This window comes from Macrotis lagotis, chromosome X, assembly GCF_037893015.1.
Source record: "Macrotis lagotis isolate mMagLag1 chromosome X, bilby.v1.9.chrom.fasta, whole genome shotgun sequence".
NCBI lineage: Eukaryota > Metazoa > Chordata > Mammalia > Peramelemorphia > Peramelidae > Macrotis > Macrotis lagotis.
The window spans coordinates 628157971-628183990 of record NC_133666.1 but is presented as its reverse complement, the minus strand read 5'-3'; the positions used below and the strand labels follow the sequence as shown (position 1 = coordinate 628183990).

Here is a 26020-nt window from a genome sequence, read left to right as displayed (position 1 = left end):
CTATAGATCCAGTAGTCCTCATTTCTGAAAGGGTTATTGAGCTAGAATTACATTTCTCCACCACAACTCTATGTATTGATAGGGGTACAGTACTTTGTACTTTCTTTTCCTGATCACTCTTCTCAAGGAGAGGGTAGCACTTAGGTTATTATTCTTACCAACTTACCTCCCACCAAAAACTGGTTACAGAAGAGACTATCATGTACATTTCTTTATCAAAGTAAACAGAATAGAAATTAAAGGAGCTATATAGAATAAAAAAAGCTGGTATTTATACAATGCTAAAAGGTTTGCACAGAACTTTACATATATTATGGTAGGCAGGAGGAATAGACCAAAAAAAAAAAACATGATTTAAGTAGCTCTTCAGATAGAAGTAAAATAAGAGCTCAGCTCAATCAAGGATAGAATAACACTGGAATTCCAGTCATTTTAGTCTCTAAGACTAAAGTCTAAGCTCTAAAAGTCAAGTGACATGTGGGGAGGCCAATGTCCCACATGCCTGAAGGCTCCAGTTAATTGATGGCCAGTGACTCAAAGTCATATCTCTGTCACCTTAACCATGCATTTCAGTCAGACTTCTAAAGAACTGTGTTCAATCCTTAGAGTGTTTTTTTTAGGAATGACATTAATAAGCTGGAAAATGCTTCAAGTGAAAGATTATACCATAGAAGGCTAGACTGGAGGGACTGGGGATGGTTATCCTAGAGGGACATTTTAGTCCAAGAATTTGAAAGGCTGTCATTGTGATGCAGGATTTAGAATTGTGCTGTTCACTGGATGTTGCAAAGATGCAGATTTTAGGCATGATGTAAAGTATGGCTTACTAACAAAAGTTAGTTATACGGAGTTGAATTAGATGCTTTAAAGACCCTTCTGCAGGAGAATCTTTAAATAAAAGACTTTCCAGGTGTTGTGGGGTAGGAGGAGGGCAGGAAGAGAATGTTATGTGGAATTCTTGTTCAGGTGTCTATCTGGACTCCAAACCTTCTGGTATTCCTTTTCAATCCTAGGAATTTGTAAAAGGCACCACTCATCCCACTTTGGTCCTGGATAAAGGAGGAAGTTGACAAAGGAGGAGTTTTCATTTGGTAAGCTCAGGAAGAAGATGCACACTTTGCCAGTAGCTTCAAGGCAAAACACCTCAAGTGATATGTGCCAAGACACAAGAAAAAAGTATAATTGGAGTACCACACTGAGAAACTCAGCACCACTGGCACTGGTCCTGTGAAGCACCTAACATACCTAAACCAAAGAAAGAAGCTGTTTTAGCTGTTATAGCAACTAATTCATCTTCTTGAATCAACCTGTTAAAATATTCTGAATAAGAGAGACAGAGGAAGAAAGAAGGAAAGAATTTTAGAAAACAAAAAAGGGAAACTCTTTGATTTCCAGAAGTTTACATTCTACTGGGATCAGGAAAGACTCAATAATCAGAAGGATGAAGGTATATGGAGTCAATATAGGTAGTGCTCATTCCAAACAAAGAGAAGGAAAAGAACAAGAGAAGAAATGTGAATAGTGAGGGGTATAGTTCAGAAGTGTTAAATAGGAGATACACTAGTACATGAACCAGATTAAAATGTAATTGGGAAATATTTAATAAAAGAAAAATACAATTAAAGATGAATAATGTTACATTTTGAAACTAAGTCAGTATCTGCCCATGGGGATCTTAACGTACTAGATTAGTGGCCCCTATTTCTATTTGAGTCTGACATCACTGGGGTATTTACTATGAGAGGGGAAATAAATGAGATAAGCCTAAGACTAGGGGTGTGGAGGGCCCTGAATGCTAGAATCACTGAAACAAATTAGTGAATGAAACTCAAGAAGTTTCCATGAAAAAAAATTCCTTCAAAAATATTCCCAACAATTTGTTAAAATAGTCTGCTTAAAGACCTCCCAATGAATTCACACCTCTAGAGGAAGTCCATCTTTCCTGAGATAATATTTATGAAAGCCCTTAGCACAGCAGTCCTCATTTCTGACAGATAGTAGGCACTTAATTGCTCGTTTTCTTCCAGGCGTGATATTCAACTAATCCTCTTAGGACATATTTTTAGTATCATTAGCCTGGTTGACTTCTTCTGAATTTTCCTTATTTATCTAAGTCTGTCTTAAAACAATGTCCAAAACTGAGTATGTTGTGTGTGTGTGTGTGTGTGTGTGTGTGTGTGTGTGTGTGTGTGTAAAGTGTCACCTTATTCCCCCTCTCCCTTTTTCTAGACAATGATGTAACTGGATTCTGTCTAGGAAAAAAATCAGCAGCATTATCTGCCCTATCCATCTAACTTGTGGTCCCTTCAAGTCCACAGATTTTCTTTAGTTTTCACAAAGAATATTTAGAAAGCTTATTTTGGAACTCAGGTGTAGAAATAAACACTTATTTTATTAAATGTCATCTATTGGTTTGAGCACCTTTTGAATCTGGTCTCTGTTGGAATCTGATCTAAGTTCAATGCTAATCCTCCAAAAACTCTCGTTTCATCTGCAAATGTGACTCAAATCCAATTCATGTGCTTTAAGAATGAAGGACAAATATAATGGTTTGCATATTATTTACGTCTTAATAAAGTTGGATCTACCCAATAGAAAAGCTCCTTTCTTGAGGGCACTGATCATTTCCAAGTTTGAATTTGTATCCCTCACACTTTGCACATTAGCAGACACTTAATACTTGATGATCAATAAAAATGATCAATTGCAAAGAGCCAGTAAACAGCTAGCTCCCTGGGGTACTGTGTTACACTAGACACTTTCCTCTAGGGTGACCAATAGTGACTCATGAATGACTCTTTGGATCTAGTCATTCTGGTATTTATCATCTATCATATGAAGAGCTTCTCCATTTTATGACAAATATATGGAAACAAAAATGCTTTGTTCATGTCCACATTATTCCTTTATATCAATCTAGTTTCCCTGGCAAATAAAGGGGAAAAAAAGAATGCAAAATTGTCAGGTCTATCCAAGGTGTCTTTGTGATCACACTGCCTTCCTTAAGTGCTCACAAACCAACTTCTTAATAGGGTTTTCTGTGATTTTTCCAGAAATAGAAGTTGAACTTATTAGCCATTTGCAAGCTCCACCCCATTCCTTTATTGAGTTACAGCAACAACATTTGCTCTTCTCCAAACCTGCAGCACATTTCTTATTCTCCAAGATCTCCAGAATTCAAAACCAACAAAAGAGATTTTATCTCTAGAAGTTTACACTCTATTGGAATCAGGGAAGATTCACAGTTGAAGAAATTGAGGGATATTAACAAAACAAGGCAAACATTTAAGCACAAATAATAATAAATGGAATTGATTGTGTTACCTTCTTGGGAGGGGGATACAAGAAATTACAAGACAGACATGCTCTCTAACTTTATGGAATTCATAACCTATAGAGGGAAAAGCTACATGCAGAAATGCAATCCAATTATCACAATGATAATTGTTGCTTCTCTCCAAAGCTCTTCCTCTGCCTTCCCTGATTCCCTGAGTCAGTTTGTTGAAGATTTTTGGGCAGAGAAGTGATTAGTACATTGGAAAGATTCTTGATTGAAAAATGTACAGGGCGGCTAGGTGGCACAATGGATAGAGCACTGACCTTGGAGTCAGGAGTACCTGAGTTCAAATCCAACCTCAGACACTTAATTACCTAGCCATGTGGCCTTGGACAAGCCACTTAACCCCATTACCTTGCAAAAACTAAAAAAAATGTGCAGATACATTTGAGCAGAGATGTTTAGGTAGCTTGGAGGTAAGGAGACCAATTAAGGACACTGCTATAATAATTCAAGTAAAAATGAGAAACTGAAGCTAGAGTGAAGTAGTGAGGCACAGATAGATCATGAATTGATAGTGGAGAATGATGAAACCAGGAAAACTGGAGAGTACTATAAAAAATTTAAGTAAAATATGATGAGAATTTAACTCCTCTCAGTAGTTCAGCAATCAAGGACAATTCTAAGATTTAAGACAGAAAATGTCATTTACATCCAGAGACAAAAGCATACTATATTCGCTTTAATATTTAAGGTTTTCTTTTTCTCTCATGTTTTTCCCTCTTTAGTTCTGATTCTTCTTTCACAACATGATTCAAATATGGAAACATGTTATATGTAAAATCTATATCAGGTCATTTACTGTCAATGGGGAGGAGGAAAGAAAGAGGGAGTAGAAAAATGTGGATCTCAAAAGCTTGCAAAAAGACTCATATTGAAAACTATATTTGCATATAATTTGAAAAAAACATTAAAAAAAGATAAGAGCCTCGACATGGCTTACATGTAGATCCACCAGTGGTGCTTGAAGAGGAGGTGGTAAAGGAGCAAGAGTTCATGCTGGACGAGTCCTCTTTTTGGATGTGCCTGCGTTTAAGATGTCACTGGGATATGTAGGTTTGAAATGTTCAAGAAGTGTTCATGTAAAAAGGCATCAGGGCACAGCACCTGAGAATGGCAGTGATTTACATGAAAAGTATTGATCTTCAGATTCTAGTTCTGATCCTTATGTGTCAGAACCCAGGGGAGATGATGTTAGAAAAGGGTTTAGAGGGAGAAGAGGGTCTTGGACCAGAGTCCTGAGAACATGAAAATAATGACCTAGCAGAGGAGACTGAGAGGATGCAGGGCCATCCAATAGGTTGGAAGAGAACCAGGAAAAAGCAGAATCACAAAAACTCAAGAGAGTATATCCAGGAGGCTCTTAGTGAGGGATCAATGATGACGATGCCAAAAGCTTCAGACAGGTCAAGGAGGATGAGGACTGAGAAATTCCAGGTTTCCAGATTCTTGGTAATTTTGGAGGGGACATTTCAGTCAAGGCACTAAGGCTTAATGCCAGATAGCAAAAGAATGAAGAGACAACATAGTTATTTTTCCCTAGAGGAGAGTATGGCTAATTGGTTTGGGTTTCTGGTTTTGTTTTTTATATCTTTCCAATGCTTACACAGAGTTACCAGGAGCTTAATTAACTTTTTAAAAAGGAGCTTGAGGAAGCAGAGAAGCAAACTGATGGGAAGTTTTTTAATAGGAAAGGAACTAGTTCAAAGAGGTTTTTTGGTGAGAGAATGGAGATAATGTTCATTGCAGTCTGGAGATTGGAGAGATTAGGAGTCATGTGAAGGGTTGAACACTTGGCTAAGAAGACTGTAGAAAAGGATTGTAAGGGGAAAATGTCAATGAATTTTGAATTGATGGGAAGGGGAGAAGAGAGCTTTCATATAGAATGGCATCTGTTTTTCCCAAGAGATGTGAGATAATCAGGGAAAGGAGAAGCTGAGGACAGTAGAGATTTGAAATGGTTTCTGGAGGAGTGAGATTGTTAGAATTGCCTTGTTGGCCCAGTTGATATTAGATAACATGTTAAAATATACTTCTATTTCTAACTCACATGTTTGTTACAAGAAAAAAAAGGTTGTAGAAACCCCTGAGGCAGAGTTCTGTAGCGTTTCAGAGAGAGAAACAGAAGCACACAGGATGCTTATTGAGTAATACAAGGTCACATCAGAATGTCTCCTCCCAGGAGACTTGGGCTTTCCTCATCCCCTCAACTTGCTAGTGTTCTTTTTTTTTAATGGTTTTTTTTTTTTGTAAGGCAAATGGGGTTAAGTGGCTTGCCCAAGGCCACACAGCTAGGTAATTATTAAGTGTTAGAGACCGGATTTGAACCCAGGTACTCCTGACTCCAGGGCTGGTGCTCTATCCACTGCGCCACCTAGCCACCCAACTTGCTAGTGTTCTTAACCCTTGAAATTACTTTGTAATTTCCTTTTATACATTTTATATTTACTTACACAGTTGGATACAATGTTGTTCTCTCATCTATTTGCAAGTTTGTGTCCTTTTCTGTATCATAGCACCCTTGCATAGCTAATTTTTTTTCATTGAAAGCCATCTAGCTGATTCATCATTTTACATTAGGGCCTAGAAAAAGAAAGTGACTTTGGATCACACAGTTAGGAATAGCAATCAGGACTTGACTCCCAAGCATGCTATTCAGCATTTCTAAAGGAGCTAAATTATACCACCATCCAAAATCTGTAGAGTACAGAGTAGGTTGCTGAGTAGAGTGGATACAAAGACTCCGTTGCCCCAAGTCTTCAGTTTATAAGATACACCAGATCACTTCCCCAAATAGTTACTGTAACACCAGAAGTCACAAAGAAAATATCCCTCCCCCCCCCCCCCAGGCAAATATAGGATTCAGCTGTTTTTGACATTTGTATCAGCAAAACCTCAGAAATTCTACTTCTCCAATTTTAGAATTTAAAGGCAAAATGCTCTGAAGCTGTAGAAGCCACAGCTCTTCAGTCTAAAACTAACCCTGTGAACTCCAGACACCAAAGAATATCGGGAGATATTTCTGGTTCTCAGGACTCTCCCTGTTTGGGACAAAGGGACGAAAGGGCAGCTTGAGAAATCTTTGAAGGCTTTTAGGAACCGGTTTTGAAATAGGCCATTCTATTTATGTGACAATAACTAACAACATAATAGCTAACATATCGCTTTGTCTATGTGCTAACAGTTTTACAAACTATCTCATTTGGTCCTCAACGATCCTGAGAGGTTGGTGCTATTTTTATCTTCCATTTTACTTTAAGAGGAAACTGAGGTGGACAGAACTTAAGTGGACTTGCGATTGCGAGTCCACGTTTGAACTCAGGTCTCCCTGACTCCAGGCTAAGCTGACACCTAGCTGCCCCAATCTTGGGGATCCGAAATGATCCATGAATCAGAGAAAGCTGACTTAAGCTGAAAAGGTCTTCCTGAACCCCGCCTGGGACAAACTCCGGTCCAGAGGGGAAGGCTGAGCGTGCCGGGAAAGCTTTTACACGGCTTTTAAAAGCTGGACCTTGGGACTCCGGGTGCGGGGGGGGGGGGGGGGGGGGGGGGGGCAGGGGAGGGGGAAGGTCTGCGCTCCAACCCCGCCACCCCCGGGGCCGCCTCGTGGAGGCCCCGGCTGGCACCTTGTCCTCCCGCGGGGTGCCCGGCGCGGGGCTCGCCTAGGCCGCCGACCCGGGCCGGCGGGTCCCGGGTCGGAACTCTGCTTATCTCTTCTCATTACCCAGGCGGCTCATTAAGTCCCCCGCCCAATCGGAAGACCTTTCCGGAGCCGGAGAAGCGGCCGCCTGCTCACACCAGATAGCGGCAGCCGCGGCCTTGACCTTTCCTGGCTGCCGGCCGGCGGCTCCCCCCGGTCCGGGCAGGCCGGCTCGAAAGCCTGGGTTCCACCTCCGGGCTAGCGCATTGTGACGCCACGAAGCCACTCCTCTCATTTCAGACGCTACCTAAACAGAGGAGGGGGGCTTGTGACGTCACGAACCAGAGAAGGGTGGTGACGACAGAGTTCAAGGTTGGCATCTGGTCGGGTAGGGAGCTGAAAGTAGGAACTCTGCCGCCGGATCGGACTACGATTCCCACCTGCCCTTGCGAGTCGCGCACGCGCACTACCCCTCCAACCCATAGGCACGGCCCACTCTTTACTATCCCTCTTGGACTAGGGGGGAATTCTTCTCACTTCTCCCCATCCCACTTTGGGTTGAATGACAGACAGTTCGGTCCAATAGAAAGACGTGTTCCCAGCAGGAGTCCAATGGCAACCTTATCAGCACGATCTCTTCCCCTAGCCAGCCGACTTCCAGGCTTTTCTCGCGGGAGTGATAGGCTCCACTTCCAGTCCGAGCGAAGTTCCGTTTGACGGGCGTGGGCGCGGCTGAATCGGGCGTCGGGAGTTCGAGCGGGCGCTGAAGAGCGTGCCTATCGCCCAATAGTGTTTAGAGGCTCCAAAACCGACAGCGGCCCCACCCAATCGCTTCCCGAGCCGCTTCCAATCAGCGCAGGCACCGCCCTCCGATGCCTGACGTAAGTAAGGGTGGGTAGCAACAGTTGCCCCGGTGAAGGAAACGGAGGCGCCATAGCCACGGTAGTCGTGGCGACCAAGCAACCCGGCAACGCGAGTCAACAACAACAACCGCCCCGGCCGACCCCCCCGCCCCCCCTGCCCGGCTCCGGGACCCTGGCAAATTCCACCCCCCCAAAAAATCTTCTCCGAGGCCCCCCGGAAACCCCCTCGGCGGACAGAAGGGGAGGAAAGCTGAGGTAACGGGGGCGGCCCCCGGGGCTGCGGGCCGGGCCGCGGGGGGAAGGACGGACGGGGTCCGCTGGAGGGGTTCTCTTGTAATTACAGTCCGGAGGTGGGGGGAAAGGGGGCGGGCGCTCAAAATGGCGGCTGCGGCGCCCCGGCTGCGGCTTGTCGGGGCTGTGCCGTGGGGGGGAGGGGGGCCAGAGGCGGCGGCGGCGGCGGCGGCTGCAAGGGCGCTGCGCTGGAGGGAGGACAACACCCCTTCCCCTCCCCCCCTCCGCCCCATTGGGCCGGCCCCTCCCGGAAGGGAGGGCACTGCCCGCCTCTCGGTGGAGACTGGCGGGGTGGTGCGGGGGCTTTTATGTCGGGAGGTGGGGCGGGGCGGGGCCCCAGAGGTTGAGCCAATGGGAACGAGGGAGGGGTACGAAGGCGTGGCTGGGGCCGAGGGCGGGGCCTTCCTGTCAGGTGTGGGCGGAGCCACCGGGGAGGCTGAGGACTCCACGAGCTGGGAGGGGGCGGCGTGGCGAGCAGGGGAGGGAGCCTAGGCCAGAAGATGGGGTGGATCCCAGGGCAGTTTGAAGTTCTCTCCTGGGGACCCACTTGACCCAGTTCCAGTCAGGGAAGAGGGTAGAAACCCTTCTGGAAAATGGGCCCTAGCCTTTCTTGGGGCGCTCTAACTCGCACCCTCTTAGTGGCAAATTGACAGCTGTTGATTTTTCAAACCGCAAACTTGGGCAAAGCTTTGGGTTTCCGTTGTCCCCCCCCCCCACTCTGTAAAAATGTTCCAATAATTCACTTCACCCTTTCCAGATAGCCAACCTGTTGTTATTCTTTTTTGCAGTAACCTGCATTTTAAAAATTAGTTCTCTGCTGTTTGCTTGAATTGTGTGTTGTCTGAATATCTAGCTTTCTCCATTTAAATATGGATTTTGTTAAGACCCTTGTGCCCTAGTATGCATTCCTCTTCTTGGGATGACAGATTGTTCAAGACCTTGAGGATGTTAGCTGGAAGTTTCATTGAGAAGTTATTAGTCAAGAAAGTTGGCAAAAGCCAGACTTGATGTGGACTTAAAGGTTCCAAGCAGGCCAGATGTAATGGGAGTCTGCTCCCAGAGAAGAGAGGGAATGTTTCTAAAGCAAGGGAAGGCAAGTTTCTTATATCTTTTATGTTTGTCAGTGGTAAGGCTCCTGTACTCAGATGTGATGTCTAATAAATGTATCCTTCAATACCTATCTACCATCTAACTGACCTACTTCTTCCTCCACGATCAGTAATAGGTATTAAGTATTAAGTAATGCAGAATGTTATCCTGAAATTTCTCAGAGTCCTTGAGCTGCTTCTCATATCCAGACACAAGTTTTTTTGGTGTCAGTCAAGACCCAGCCAATGTCAGCTAGGCCATTTTAAGCTAGTCACATGTCTCAGAAGAAGTGCCAGCTGTCAGTATCATATGTGTAGGAGTGTGGGATGCTGTGCTAGGGGCAGACTAGCCCAAGAAGTGCATTCAAATCTCTTCTACAGGTTATGGTACCAGTTTCTTCCTGCCTTTTAAATTAGAAATAAAATGCCTTTACTTTGGTCCAGACAGGAATAATTCCATTGGTTGTGTGGGTTAAATCTTTTAAAATGGCAGAATCCAATAGCATTATGTTTAATGATCACTCTGGGGCTCTTCATCAGAGATCAGAGCTGTTTCATTTAAGATGTCAGATGTAAATCTTTAACTTGCTATTTCAGTTTTATAAAAAAAAAATTTAAACTTTTTTTCATGAAATAAAACCTGGCTAAAACCTTAGTTTCAACCTAATCATTCCCCCTCCCCCCCAAAAAAACAATTCAAGTTTGAGATCTAAGCTTTAAAAAAGTAACCTATAAAAAGCAAATAAAAATATTCGATATAAGCTGGCCCTATCTGGAATAAAAGATGAACCCATTAGATAAATGATGATTAAACAAATGTATTCACCTCTAGGAAAGTCAAAAGATCAAGGAGATCTTAGCACTTCTTAAAAGCTAAACTCAAGTCCTGAATTTGCAGCATTAGCAAGTACTGTAATTTGAGCTCATCATAGCCTTACAAATTCCACCTGCAAACTTTTTAACTTTTTAAGCCAATATTTTCATTAGCACATTTCTTAGTATTTTCATTTTTTCTTTTAATTCAGGAAAGCAACAATCTAAGGTAAAATGACTGGTAATAGTTTGATTTTAAAAAGTTAGAATGAGAGTTGTGTCCAAAATTCACACTTGAAAGTTTGTCCACAGACTCTCTAGTATTAGGTTCAGAAACCATCTGACCCATCCTAGCTCTGTACAGGAATCTCCTTTACAACATCAGCTGATGCCTCCTAGAGTTGCCCAAATTACTTTTGGAAAACTCCAATTTTAGGAAGATTTCACTTATATAGAGTTTGCTGCATCTTCCAACTATTGTTTCCAATTCTATCCCCTGAGACCACTTAGGATAAGAGGTCTCCTCCAATTCCAATTCTGTGATGGTTCGCTTGTATCATTTCTTCTGGTACTTGAAGGTGGCCAGCATGTCCCTAGGTCTTTTATCTGTAGGCTCAACATTCCTATTTTCTTCATCTTGATCATCTTAGGCCCTCATGTATACATTCTGGTTTGTCAGCATTTTTCAATTCAACAAAAATTAACTGAACTCCTGCTATATACAAAGTACCATATTAATGGGGGGAGAGAAGGGAGAACAGATGATAGAAGATCATGGGAGAGGGGTACTCAGATACAACACACTTTTGAACATGGACAGGATGAAAGGAGAGAGAATGGAATAAATGAGAGTGGGGAGGAATAGAATGGAGGGAAATACAGCTACTAATAGCAACTGTGGGAAAAAAGAGTGAAGCAGCTTCTCTGGTGGATTTATGATAAAGAAGGCAGCTCAGGGGGCAGCTAGGTGGTGCAGTGGATAGAGCACCAGCCTTGGAGTCAGGAGTACCCGAGTTCAAATGCAGCCTCAGACACTTAATAATTACCTAGCTGTGTGGCCTTGAGCAAGCCACTTAAATCCCATTGCCTTGCAAAAACTTAAAAAAAAAAAAAGGCAGCTCATCCTAGAGAGAGAGCCATTGGAATCTGAGCTCAGATTGAAGTACACTTTTTTTTCCTCTCTTACTATTCTTGAGGTTTCTCATCTTTGGGGGAGAGGGGAGGGAGGTTTATGTTTACTCTCACAACAAGATTATTGTAATACTATGAAACAAATGAACCAAAAATTTTTTAAAAAGTACTATGTTAAGGGCTAAGTTTATAAAGAAAAGAACTGAACAGTTTCTATCTTCAGAAAGCTTATACTTCTTAAATATGCCATCCAGAACTGAATACAAATCACTCCAGATAAATGATCTGATCAAAGCAGATCACAGAACTCATTCTGGAACAAAGTATATCTATTTATATTGCAATTCCTTTTAGCTTTCTGGATACTAAACATATTAATTCCCTTAACTCTTTCCTTTGCCCTTGGAAAATAGAGAAGGGTTTTTCTTTCCTATACTTTGATTCCCAAGATACCAACTTACTTTAGGGAAGAGGGAACAGACTCTATACTATGCTATGCCATGGGCTTTCTAAAATGCCTCTTGAGTTGGTAACAAAAGCAAAGCAGCTCAGGAAAACACCAGTAGGGCCTGTCTTGCAGTGTCCCATTATAGAATTGGTATCCCCACCCCTTTCCTTTGAAATACCCCGGTTCCTGTGTAGGAGGAGGAAGGGGCAGGGCAGGGCAGAACCAAACCAGGCCCAAGGATGTCAGACTCATACAATTGGCAGTTCCTCCAAAACACTACCTTATAGGGACAGTAAGTGTCTTTCTCCAGAGTTCTCACCTTGGGACCTGCCTTTTTTTTTTTTTTTTTTTGGTCAACTAGTCTTATTTGATTGTGATCCCATTTAGGATTTCTTGGCTAACATACTAGAGTAGTTTGCCATTTCCTTCTGCAGTTCATTTTATGGATGAGGAAACTGAGGCAAACAGAGTTAAGTGATTTGCCCAGAGTCACATAGCTACTAAGTATCTGAGAGCAGATTTGTACTGAGTTTCCTCTAATCCAAGGGACAGATCGACTTTAGCACCAGCTACCTCGAGGACCTACTTTTGGAAGTCTCTACCTACTCCAACAATGTAAGCCTAATTGCCAGTTACCCAGTTACATCAAGTAAGATAGTCATCAATTCCTTCTGGGAGTTAACCTGCCATTCAGAAGGGTCCCAAGCACTTCCTAGATTCCATTTGGTTCAGAGTAAGCCTGAGAAGCTTAATGTGGTTGGCTTCTTGTAGCTGCTGTCCAAAAAAAAAAAATAGCTCTAGAATGACAAGGTATCTTAGCTCAGAAGCTCCTGTAAAAATTCTTCCATAATATTCCCTATTATAGAAAGAGGACAACTTTTAAATAGTGTTCACCCTGTGCTTCTGTTTGCTGAGGTTCAGTTTAAGCAAAGTAGACCTAAGTTCTCCTTTTCTAGGCCAATGATTGCCTGAATTTTCCCAGGAGTTACTAGGGTAATGGATACTTCCATCTCACATTCTGCCTCCACTTAGCCCCAACTCATTGACCTTCTTCAGGGGCCTGATTTCTTTCAAACTCTTGCTTCCAAAAGGAAGCAAGGGGTGGATGAAAGATCTAAAAGTCTTTTGGAATTGGGACACTTTGAGAAATAAACCAAATCTTTGAGGCTGATTTCCTGGTGGGCTGGGATTGCCTGAAGGCCAAATTCCTGGTCCAGCCAACAGGACTTGGAAAACCTGATTCATCTTCCTCTAAAAACAACCATGCTTGTTCTCTGTTCTCTGTGTTCCAAACAGACTGACCAGGCTCCCAGGAACTGTTCCATGACAGAGACAGATGGTAGACCTGTCCTCTTAGTGGTTAGAGGAACAGAGCCTTCCTCTATGTGGGTACTGAAGGCTAACTCCAGGAGAGTTTGATGAAGGCCAAAACATTTGGTGTACCTGTCCTGGAATCCATTGCATCCAATGAGATGAATTTGAGCCTTTTAAATCAAAATGCTGCTTCTTTTTCCTTTCCTTCTCCTTCCCCTTCTTATAATCCCCCATCTAGCCTGACTGTTAGTCTAACCTCACTGAGGGAGCAATTAGAGTTAGAACTGTTAAGACCACAAGCTCCCTCTAATTCCTTTTCCATCCCTCTTCTGCTCCATCACCATAGAAAAGGGCTATATTTGGTAGTAGAAGATTTCCTATATACTGCCGATGTGACCTTGAGGACAGGACTTCACACCTCCAAGCCTCTGTTTCCTCATTTGTAAAATGATGTTGAACCCAATGACCATTAAAATGCCTTGTAATTTTCATTTCATGATCCTATAAGAAGTATTTTCTCTTAACTTCCCTGGTTTCCCTCAGGATTCAACTCGGAGCTCCCCCTCACCCCAACTGAGAAAGCCCCCCCTTCTAGATGACTCCTCTTTATTCTTTGTATACCTGTCCTGTCCCTAGTTGTGATGTTTTTCCCATTAGAATATGGGTACCAGCAGAGTAGGAACTGGCTTTTGCCTTTCTTTGTATCCCCAGTGCTGGCACAAAGTCAGTATGCCTGGTTATACTTGGTTAGTAATGTCCAGTTGTTATTTTCACAATTCAAGCCCTCCCAGATGAGTCCCTGATAGGAAAAATCTTCCTCTCTTCTCAGTCTTCTTCCAGGATTGATGAAGGTTCTTGCTTTTTTGTCTGAGCATTTTCCCAAGGGCAGCTTGATTCTGTTTTAATGCATGTTAACCAAACAATTAAAGACTTTAGAAAACAAACCTTTTGGTCACTTTCAACTTAAATATTATCACTTGCTTTTCCACCCCACCTCTAATACCCCCACCCCACCCAAAAAAACTAGCTTTAAGGGAGCTGGATTAAGCCCATGGTCCTTCCATTATTTCTGTATCCAGTGGCCCCAAAGCAGTGGTTCAAAGTGAAGAAACCTTCAAGTCCAGTGTGACCTATCTTCTCTCTTTAGCCTTTTCTACCCAGTATAGATGCAGACAAACCCTTTCTAGTCCTGTCAGCACTCCATCTCAGATGTTTCCTGCCTTTGGAAGGAAGGGCTTCTTTTTGGTGCTGAGCTCATTTAGTTCAAGTTTGAAAGAATTCTAAACCCCTTTCTACCTGTTCACAAGATTCTTATCATAACCCTCTGAACTCAGCCTCTACCTTTGTGGATTGAAGAGTCCTTGTTTCTATAACCTATTTTTTTTTTTAGGTTTTTGCAAGGCAATGGGATTAAGTGGCTTGCCCAAGGCCACACAGCTAGGTAATTATTAAGTGTCTGAAGTCAGATTTGAACTCAGGTACTCCTGACTTCCAAGGCCGGTGCTCTATCCACTTCGCCACCTAGCTGCCCCCATAACCTATTTATTTCTAAGGCATTGGTCAATTCCCTGTCTGCTAGGACTCTAGATTTTTTGTTATTATACTTTAGGCATTCCCTAGTTTTATGTAATCTCCCTAGAGATGGGACAACAGAGTTTTGAGTTATAGACACACCAGTTTTTTAATAAAGAAAGAAACAGTTTTCTGGGTTTTTGTTTTTTGATCTTTCTTGATGATGTTCAACATTTTCTTGGCTTTTTTGACAGTAGCAACATATTAGGTTAGGCCAGTGACCTCTCATCTTTTAACATTTACAAAATTCTCTTCATTCTAAATCTCTTCAGAAAACATTGCATCCTTGGTGACCCCTTCCAGTATTAGTTGCTCCTTCTCTCATGTTCCCCAGTATAATGAGTGGATGATGAAATGGGTTTTTTTTAAGATTTTATTTATTTTGAGTTTTACAATTTTTCCCCTAATCTTACTCCTCCCCCCCCCCCCCCCCCCCCCCCCCGCCCACAGAAGGCAATTTGTCAGTCTTTACATTGTTTCCATGGTATACATTGTTCCAAATTGAGTGTGATGAGAGAGAAATCATGGGATGATGAAATCTTAAAGTCTTATGTTCCCTAGCTCCTCTCTTTAGCCTTTCTACCTAGCAGATGCAGACAAACCTTTTCCAGTCCTGGATGGAGAATTCTTACATTTTTTTCCTTCTTACTGCCACTTTCAGACCCTTCTTCCACCATTATGTAGAAAAGTCTTCCTTTAAGGTTTACTCACTCTATATTACCCAGCCCAAATTCTTGTTGCTTTGTTCTACTACTCCTATGGTAGGATGAAGCAGATATAAATGTGGTATAAGCCCAGAGGAAAAAAAAACAAGTAAAGGAAAAGAGGGAATATGAGAAAGAGGGAATGATTGATGGAGGGTATCCTGGAAAAGGAGATAGGAAAGGAAAAAATCCTTTTTCTTTGAGAATACACGAAAGTATTCTCAAAGAATCTGTACCTGGTTCATTCAATCTCTCTCTCTCTCTCTCTCTCTCTCTCACACACACACACACACACACACACACACACACACACACACACACACCTATCATAATAAAAGACTTTAATTCACTTTAACAAGCATTTACAGAGTCCCAACTTTGTGGCAGAGAGACAGAGTGGTATAGTTGTTTATAGATATTTTAGATCTTAGAGCCAGGAAGAACTGATTTCTGGACCTGCTTCTGGCACACATTGCCTTATGCAACTTTGGGCAAGTCATTTCATCTCAGTTCTTTGGGAATTTCCCAAGTCTGTAAATGGCAGGAATGGTTCTGGCCTGCATGAGTAGGTGTGCTGTCATTGGGTGCTCCCTGTATCGGTGCTAGGTGCTGGGAACAAAAGCACAAAAATAACAGTGAGTTCCTACCTTCCAGGGTACTGCCTTTACTAGGAGTTATCACATCTACAAAAACAAATACAGTACAGAGAAAATTGAGGGAATAGAGAAGACTAACAACTAAGAAAATCAGGAGGTGTCATGTAAGTTGATCTTGGAAGAAAGCAGAGATGAAAAGGGAATACAATCCAGCTTTGAGAGTCCACCTCTGGAACTGTGCCACCTCTTTACCATTGAATTCTAAAATGACTTGTCTCATCCCACCCCTTTCCAACTATCTCTCCTTCTAAACCTGTTCTTTGGCTTCACCACAACATCCAACATTTAGTCCCCTTCATCCTTCCCTTTACTCTGCCCTGATTTGGAGCTGTTGTTGTTTGGTCTTTCAATGAATCCCTGGCACATAGGGGACTTGACCCTAGAGCTGACCAGTCCAGCTATGCTTTGTCTACCATCCTGGAGTCTCTTACTCCTTTGTAATACCATTATTCATTCCCTGCCAATCCCCTACTGTCTGCCTTTTCTATTCATATTTCAGAGCTGCTGTCTACCACTGAAGAATGCTATTATGCAGTGTCAACTTTACTAATACTTAGTAAAAAAGCATTTTTTTAAGCACTGATTATATGCCAAAATTCCTGTATCTCAGCCAGCCATGTATTCTTCCTTGGTTGGCTATCTCATTCTCTTTTTTTTTTATCCCATTCTCTTTAAAACATGTTCCGAACTTTTTCTTTTCTTTTTCAACCCCAAAATTACTTCTGCTTCCAGAAGATACCTTTGCCTCTTCCTTCTCTGAGAATACTGAGGCCATCTATCATGATCTCCTTCCCAATTCTTCCCTAACCAATTCCTTAAAACTCTTCTACATCTTCACTCATCCTTGCCTACTGTAATCTGGACCCTGAGGAATATATGGTTCTTCTTGTCAATGTCAATTTCCTACCTGCCCTTCCCATATCTTCCACTAGGAATTTACTTTATCTGTCCTTCCTTTTTTATATTTCCATGTACTTGTTTCTTCCTCAGAGTCTACACCTTAGAGAAAAAAAAATAAAAAACCTCACTCAATCTTAAAAGTTACATTCCTTCAAAGTATCATCCCATATCTCTTCTTTCTTTCACTGTCAAACTACTTGAAACAATTGTATATATTTATTGACTCCATATCTTTACCACTCTCACTTCTTAAAATCCTTTCAGTATGACTTTGCCCACACCATTATGCTGACACTTATCAATGAGCTACTCCCTCTCCTTTTTTTTTTTAGTTTTTGCAAGGCAATGGGGTTAAGTGACTTGCCCAAGGCCACACAGGTAATTATTATTAAGTGTCTGAGGCCGGCTTTGAACTCAGGTACTCCTGATTCCACACTCCACACTGTGCCACCTAACTGCCCCTCTCCCTCTCCTTTTTAAAAATTTTTTGATATATTTGGAAATGAAGATATCAAATAAAAATATCCCTCTCAAAGAGGTCCATTCCTTGTAACAATTAATAAAAAAAAAAACAAAGAAAGTAGGAAGTGAGGGTGTGCAGAAGGCAGGTCAGCAAAACTAACCAATACTTGATCTGATTTTGACAGTGAAGGCAATTTTCCACTCCTGTAGTCCCCCCTCCTGTAAAAAGAAAGAAAGGTGGTACATCTTCTGTCATCCTAAGGACCAGATTTGATCACTAATGAGCCTTTAGCTGCTAAATCTCATGATCTTTTCTTAGCTCTCTATCTTCTTTGTCTTTCTGCACTTATCACACTAGAGTACCTTCTTTTTTTTAACAGTCATTTAAAATTTTTTTTCACATTACTACAATGGTCTTGTTATAAAAATCAACAATCCCCTCCTTCCCACACACACAATGAAAGAGAAATCTCAAGAAAAATAAAAGTGAGAGTAAAAAAAGTATGCTTCAGGTTGTATTCAGATTCCATCAGCTTGTCTTTGGGATAGCATTCTTTATCATAAGTCCATCAAAGGAATTGTTTCAATATTTTTTTCCCCATAGTTGCTATTGCTAGTTGTATTTCCCTCCATCCTATTCCTCCCTACCCTCATTTGTTCTATTCTCTCTCTTTCCTTTCACCCTGCCTCTTCTCAAAAAAGTGTTATATCTGACTACCCTCTCTCAGGATCTTTTTTCTCTTCTATCACCTACACTTCCCTCCCCTCTCCTTATTCTCTTTAATCCATCTCTTTCCTCTCCTAATTTCTTCTCTGAGCCATTTCCAATGAGAGTGAAGGTTCACTCATTTCTCCTCACTTTTCCCCCTTTCCAGTCCATTGCAAAAGCCTCTTCTTGTCTTTTTTATCTGAAATAACTTAGTCCATTCCAACTCTCCTATCCCTTTCTCCCAGTACATTCCTTTCTCATCCATGAACTCCAATATACTTTCATAATCAGCTCTTCCTGTGCCTTGTCTATATATCCTTCTTCCCATGCAGAAATACAAGCAATTCAACATCAAGTCTCTCATGATTTCTCCTTCCCATCCACCCTCTCCTTGCTTTATCTGTGAAGATCAGACTTTCTGTTCAACTCTGATCGTTTCAACAGGAAAGTTTGAAGGTTCCCTATTTCATTGAATGTTCATCTTTTCCCATGAAAGAGGCCCTTCATTGTTGCTGAGTAGTTGATTCTCATTTGTAATCCAAGCTATTTTGCCTTTTAGAATATCATATTCTGAGCCCTATAAGTCCTTAATAATAGAAGTTGCTAAATCCTGTGTAATCCTGACTGTAGCTTCATGATGTTTGAATTTTCTTTCTGATTGCTTGTGATATTTTCTCCTTGATTTGGGAGTTCTGGAATTTGGCTATAATATTCTTGGGAGTTTTTATTTTGGGATCTCTTTCAGGAAGTGATCAGTGTAGTTCCTCAGCTTCCAGGGTACTAGGGCAATTTTCCTGGAGAATTTTTTGAAAAATGAAGTCTATTTTTTTTAGGTTTTTGCGAGGCAATGGGGTTAAGTGGCTTGCCCAAAGGCCACACAGCTAGGTAATTATTAAGTGTCTAAGGCTGGATTTGAACTCAGGTACTCCTGAATCCAGGGCCGGTGCTCTATTCACTGCGCCACCTAGCCACCCCCAGAGCACCTTCTTCTAAAGGATTTTTTTTCTTCCTTAGCTGTTTCTGTGATGCTTCACTTTTCTGGTTGCTCAACCTATTTGAATATTTCTTGTAGTCACTTTGGTTGGACCATCTACTATCTCCAGAGTAGGGCTATGCACTAGGCTTTCTTCTGTTTTCTCTCTATAACCTCTTAATTGGTGTTTAATATCTGCTTCCATGTCTCATTACTGAGCAGATGACTCCAATGTCTACATGTTTTGCTCTGAGTTCTCTCCTTAGTCCAGGCCTTATAGCAGCACCAGCTGCTGCTACATATTCCCAGAGTATTCTTTAGATATCTCTAAAACAGAGCTCTTCTTCCCCCAGAATCTATCCCTCCAAACTTCCCTGCTTCCATTGATATGAAGTCATGCTCAGTTAGTTCATCACTTTCCCCCAGCCCCCACATAACTGCAGCATCTCCCACAGCTTATTCCTTTTCCCCCACCCTGTTGGTCACCAACATTTATTAATTACCTCCTATGTGCCACTTACTGTGTCCCTGCCCAACATGTAAATAAATATAGTAGATATATGACTTATGCTCTAGATCAGCCCCCATCACCTCAACTGGACTATTAGAACAGTCTTAGAACTGGCTTCCCTTTTTAACTCCCTCCCTTTCATCTGTCTGCTGAAATCTCTTTAAGTCCCTCCCTCAGAAACACATGCTTCCCACTGCCTCTGGGATAAAATACAAACTTGTAATCCTGGCTGGTGCCTACCTAGCTTTCCAACTTTATTTCAGACCTTGGCTTTTTTTTAACTTGACATTCCAGCCAAATACTCTTTCCTTCACCCCCACCCCCACCAAGTTCAGCATGTCTGTCATCTGCCTCTGTATCTGTGCCTTTGCACAAGTTGTCCAGAATGCTTATACCCCAGATTCCTTAGAATGTACACATTCCTTCCTCATCAATACCTATCAGAGTCATTGAGGCTCCACTGGGCTATACTTCCTCTGTACCAGCCCAGTTTCTCTCCTCTCACTTCTCTCTAAGTGTTTGCATAATTACTTATTTTTGTACATATAATATCATTCCGATAGAATGTAGGCTCCAGAAATCCTGGAACTATTTCATGTATCTTTATTTCTCCATAACCTTGCTCATTATAAGCACTTGAATATTTTAATTAAATTAAGGAACAGACCACATAACTCAAATATGCCATTCCTGAATTCTGTGGTTAGCTTCAAGATTCTGAATGAACCCTTGGAGAAGAAAAGCTGATTTTTCCTGTGACTGCCCCTGAGGCATCCATGGAAGCTGCCTGCAACTTTGGCCATCTTGATGGGCTCTGACCACATCTCAAGGACTGCCTTCTCCTGTTCGCACTGCATTTTGAGAGGGGTCTTGACAAGTGTAGAGCTTCAGAAGTTAGCTAGTATTGGGAAAGGACTAGAAACTATATCATATGAGACAGAAAGAAGTGGGATCTTTAATTAAGAAAAGAGAAAACTAAGGGCCCTACTGCTTCTTCAAATAGGGATTGATTGATAAATAGAGACTGAAGGAAATTACTGTGAACAGTTCTGCTCCCCCACTTTTAGAAGGGACATACAAAAAACAATCAGACATGGATGCTAGATGAGAGGGCCAAAGAGGTACAAGTATACCTCGTCAGGAGAAACAAGAAAGAAAAAAGTGATGGTTTATCAGGGCTGATACTTTCAGGATTCCCAGAAAGAAGCAGAAGTCTAGGCCCTCAGGAAACAGAAGTGGATTGTAGGGAATAGATAGCTCTTAGCCAAAGACAAGATGGAACAGATGTGACTGACTAACTCCATCCCTAACAGTAGCAAAATCAAATTAATGACCTTTCTCCAGAATGGAGTTTGATTTGAGAGGTCAGACTCTTTCTTTTCCTTTCAAACATACTTTCTTTCCTTTTCAGTCCAATATCTTATCTGTATTGTAACTGAACCTTCTCTCGTTCCCATTTCATTCCGAATGATAAGGGTGACAGGTTATTATTTTACATGCAGGAAAAAACAGAATTTCCAAGTGACCTTTCTATAAGAGAAGCAGAATGAAATTGGCAAGCCCATTTAGATATTGAATAGGAAAGGCAGACTGGTAGAGCTAGGCATGCTCCCCAACACACACACACACACACACACACACACACACACACACACACACACACACACACATTGAGTTTAAACCCATATTATCTTCTGGTTTGTAACAAGTCCCAGAGGAAAAGTAGTCCATAAGGTACAAGAACCTTCCCATCTACTTTTAACATTGGACTCAGTGATTAGTGTACCACTTGTAGGGTTGGAAATGAACACCTACATGATAGGCAGTCACTCTCTCTTCCTGGAAAAGAACCAGGGTCCAGCAAATCTCAGTCAAAAGTTTTCCTGAAATCAGATTATTCTCCTTGGCTGGAAGGTGAAAGATGTCAGAGTGGCCACATAGACCTGTCCTGGTGATTCCTTGGAATTGACAAGCTTCATTTCAGATCTGGTGAAATGGAAACCAAAGGAAAATGCCTAATAAGGTTAAGGCAAATAGTTCACTGGCATCCTCTGGCATCTTTCTGGTTCATGGTGATTCTTAAGTGTCCTTTTGACTTAGTATCTTCTGGGAAGAGTTAGTTTAGGGGACTCTGTTGAGATAGGGCAATAAAGAAATTATTTCCTCTAATGAGCTGCTCACAGGCCCACCCTATGGACTTCAATGTCAGAACTTGGAATTAGCTACAAGATTCCTCTTTTTAATCCTATGATTTTGAGTGACTAAGAGTCAAGTAGACTTGACCTGGCCTAGGCACATGATGGAAGGCAAGGGTATGCATTGTTTCCTTTTTGGGAAACAAATGGTTGGAGAAGAACTACTAGCAAGGATTAGGACAGGACTCGTTTTGTTGCAGAGGCTACCACTAGAAAGAAATGCTACCCCACAACTACTAGATCAAGAGGTGGCATGTGCCCTTTGAGGAAAGGCTAAACTAGATTGCAGCTTTTGATCACATGTTCTTTTAATTCTTTCACTTCAAGTATTTTCCTGACCCATACCAATTTTGATCCCTGATACAACCTCAGGACAGAATCTTGTCTATTCAGCAAATGGGAAAACTGAAGTTTCCAGGTGGGCAGTGATTCTGTGACCCTGTCAGAGGCCCTTTGGGGAGGATCCAGAGAAGTTCTCAGATGTGAGAAGAGCCACATCTAGCTCTAACCATTAGAAACCATAATCTCACATCTAGTTACTAATAACTGAGCATTTTTGTTAATCAGTTTTACTAGGGAAAAGAATCAGTTTTACCTCAGGAGGCAGCCTGATGCAGTGGAAGGAGTGCTCACTGGCTCTGCCATCAGAGACTAGGATTTAAGCCCACCTTGAACATACCCCTCATCTCCCCAACTGTAAAATGAAGGGGTTAGACTAAAGGACATCTGAGGAAGCTTCATCTCCAGGTTTATGACTCCATGCATTTATGTAGCTAGAGGACACTAGTTGGCTGTGGAACTATCTTAGCTCTTTTTTTCAGAAACCCAGCTTGCCATGGGGAGATGGGATGGCAAGGACCTCTTGGTCTAATATAGAAATCTAGGACAGCAGAACCTCATCAGATAGTTATTTACTATTGAGGGCTCAGTGGTGGTAAAACATGAACTGACCAGGCCTCCCTAAGCAAGCAATGTTACCAAAGCTGCCAGGGACCTAGAAAGACATTGTACCAGTATTTGAACAGTGGAGAAAGGCTGGGCTAGAGCCCCAGTCAAATAGAAGATTGGTCTCAGGGACTTTTGAAAAATTGGTTCCCAGTCTAGTTCTGATAATGAATTCACCCATAGTTCCCACCATGCAGCCACACTATAATGGACTCTAATTGGTTATGGGCCATGGGGTCTGATTAAGTTAGTAGCAAACCCAAATGACCTCTGGGAGCTGTATGATGTCCCTGATCTGCTCTACTGTGGATTAATTCTTGTTTTTCCTTCTTTTGTTTTTTTCCTCTTCCCAAGGAAGCAAAAAAAAGCCTTATTTATTATCATTTTCCCCACTGTTGGCATGGCAACACAGGCGTATGTTACTGAGCTTCAGTCGGCCCCGCAACCACCACAGCCTCAACAAGCCCCTCCACAGGCTCAGCCCCAGCCACCACCACCACCAGCGGCCCCTCAACCACCACCACCACCACCACCGCCACCTGCTGCCGCCACCTCCCAGTCACAATATGTTAGTGAACTGCAGAGCCCACAGCCCCAACCTGCCAGCCAGAAACAGTATGTGACTGAAATCTCAACCCCCCCAGCACAGTCACAGCCCAGTGGCCAACCTGCCCCAGCCCCGGCCCCTCAGCAATTTATCGTGGTGACAGTCTCAGGTAAGTACAAGAAAGAAAGACCTGGGCTTCTAGTCCTTACATGAGATGGTTGTCCTTGAAGCATTTGTTAAAATCTTTTGGGATTAAGCTCTAGCATAACAAAAATTTCAATGTTCCATAAGTTTAAGAACCTGGTTCTAATGCCCCTGAATCAGTGATTTAGAAACAGGATTAGGGGCAACCAGGTGGCACAGTGGAGACTACTGTGCTTGAAATCTAGAAGACCTAGGCTCAAATACTGCCTCAGACACTGGGCAAATCACTTCACCTTTGTGTTTCTCAAGTGTCTTTACCTATGAAATGAGATTAACAATATCACCTACCTTCCAAAGTTGTGGTGATGCTCAGTGAGATAATGGGTGAAGTGCTTGGCAAGCCTTAAAAGCTACTAGTATCATTATTAATTTTACTATCTGTAATAATTGTTTTTGTTTAGTTGTTATTCATTAATCATAATAACATTATGTACCAGTAGTAATAGAACTATTCTTATACCTCCTTATAGTAAAGAGATGACCTTAGTTTTTCAAAGGCTATGTATGCTAGCAGGGTGGCTACATGGCACAGTGGATAGAGCACCAGCCTGGGAACCTGAGTTCAAATGCAGCCTCAGACACTTAATTAATTACCTAGCTGTGTGGCCTTGGGCAAACCACTTAACCCCATTGCCTTGCAAAAAAACCTTAAAAAAAAAGGCTATGCTAGCATGGTCTGCTTAATAAAACTTAGGGTTTTACCAAGCTGAACAGTAACATGTAGGAGTCTGGTGACATTCCATGGCTTTCACTGAAGGTTGGAGTAGCTCTTCAAGGGGTTGACAGAGTTGGGTGATGAATTTTTTCAGCCACAGCAACTCACAAAGTCTGCCTAAACGAGAGAAGGCTTTTGATCCTCAAATGTTTGGAGAGTTCTCATTTGGAAAAGGAATTAATATATATTGCCTGACTCTGAAAGACCAGTGGATAAAAGCTACAAGATTTTGATTCATTAATGGGGGGAAATTTTCTAAGGATTAGAGTTGTACACTTGAATGGATTGTGTTATCACTTAAGGCCTTTTAAGTAGAAGTTAGATAACTACTTGTTAAGGTTTTTTTAAGAAGGAATTCTTGCCTTGGGTAAGGGCTTAACTAGATAATTTCTGTAGATCCTCTCAACTCTAGGTGTCTATGATAAAAATGCAGGAGTTGTTGAGCACTTCATCAGTCAAGGGATTAGCCACAATGATGAAATTGGAATGCTTAAAGTGTAATTATGAATAATAGCATTCATTTTCCTTTTACTTCTGCTAAAAGAGATTGCTAACAGCATCAATACTTGGAAATAAGAATTCATATATTTTATGTGAGAAGAAACTTTCATTTTCTATGGGGTTGGGGAGCAGAGGAGAGCTATGAACTAATCAATGAGTCTGCAGCCCCAAAAGACCCAATTCCTGCTTCCAACTCCTAGGCACCAGAAGGCATCGAAATGACATGATTTTGTGTTTTTCTTAAAATACTATATAATCACAGATTATTCTCCACTCCATTCTTTCCCCCATTCCTTGACAGTAGCATTACCACCCAAGGCACTTCAAGGGCAGTGAGCCATTTGCAAGTCTGTTTGGTCACCAGGGGAACTGGTTTAGAGATAGGAAACAAAGGGTCAAAATATAAAAATTTAAAGAGTATATTCCTCTAGGGATCAGTGTTCTGGCTTGTGCATTTGGGTAGTGAAGGGCCATGTGACTTGAATTGAATGTCAGGAGAATCTTGCCAGACTGGGGGAGTAATTCCCAACCTAGGAGAAGTTATTACTTATGATGCAGACTTGGAAGATGAGGTCTGCTTTATGGAATTTCATTCCTTTTGTCAACTTTGTCAGCTTTGATTGGGTATAACCCAAATTCAGGTATTCTGGAGTAGGGTGAGCTTGCAGTCCAGTAACAACTCACTGAAGGTGTTACTGAGCTCACACCACCATAGGTTGCTGTTATATTGCTCAGTTAATTCCTCTGTGGAAATTGTATTTGAATCTAATCTAGTTAAAATTTTTATCATTAACCAGGATAAAGGTCTAAATTGAATGCTTATTATGTGTTCTAATTGTCCAATGAGATGGGTAGTCAATAAAGTAGATGGTTTGAACTGAGATTATAGGTAGATTGAATCTAATAAAAATGAAGTTCAAAAGGGAGAAATTCCTGCATGTGGGTTTTTTCAAAAATCAGCTACATAAGTGATCAGGGAAATTGTCTAGAAATGAATACACAGATATAGCCAAAAGATAGATATGTACCTTGGGTTGTATTAACAGGCAGAAACTCTGGGACAAGACCAGACAGTGCCACTGTCCTTTTCCCTGGTTAGACTTACATCTATAGTAAGGGATAAGAATAGGTTCAGAGGACAACCATGCTAGATGAGGACTGGTTGAAGGAACAGAGGATCTTTAGCTAGAAAAGAATATTTGAGGGAGTCCCAGGATGCCATCGTCATGTATTTGCAGACTGAATGAAGGATCAGATTTACAACTAGGATCAATGGGGAAGGTTTTGAAAGTTACAGAAGGACATTTTAGCTCAGTCTAAGGGAAAACTTCTTAATAATTGGAACCACCTAGAGAAGGAATAAGGTGCTTCAGTGTGTAATGAGTTCTTTGTCACAAAAGAATGGATAGCTACTTACTGAATACTGTAAAAGAAGCCTTGATTGGATTAAATGACCCATCAGTTTTTAGAATCTCTTATCACTTGACGAGATTGGAAAGGC

At 41.8% G+C, this 26020-nt stretch overlaps 1 protein-coding gene across 7 annotated transcripts in view; it reads left to right on the top strand.

Moving 5' to 3' along the window:
- The first annotated feature begins 7349 nt into the window (after window positions 1-7349).
- RFX1 (regulatory factor X1) overlaps window positions 7350-26020 on the top strand; it is a 39163-nt gene continuing 20492 nt past the window's right edge. For 3 of the 7 annotated variants that reach the window (XM_074203585.1, XM_074203584.1, XM_074203581.1), the window contains exons 1-2: window positions 7873-8095; window positions 22907-23268. In XM_074203585.1, the coding sequence (XP_074059686.1) occupies window positions 22953-23268 (316 nt within the window). In that variant the 5' untranslated portion in view covers window positions 7873-8095; window positions 22907-22952. The other 4 variants (XM_074203587.1, XM_074203586.1, XM_074203582.1 and 1 more) reach the window with 3 other exon arrangements.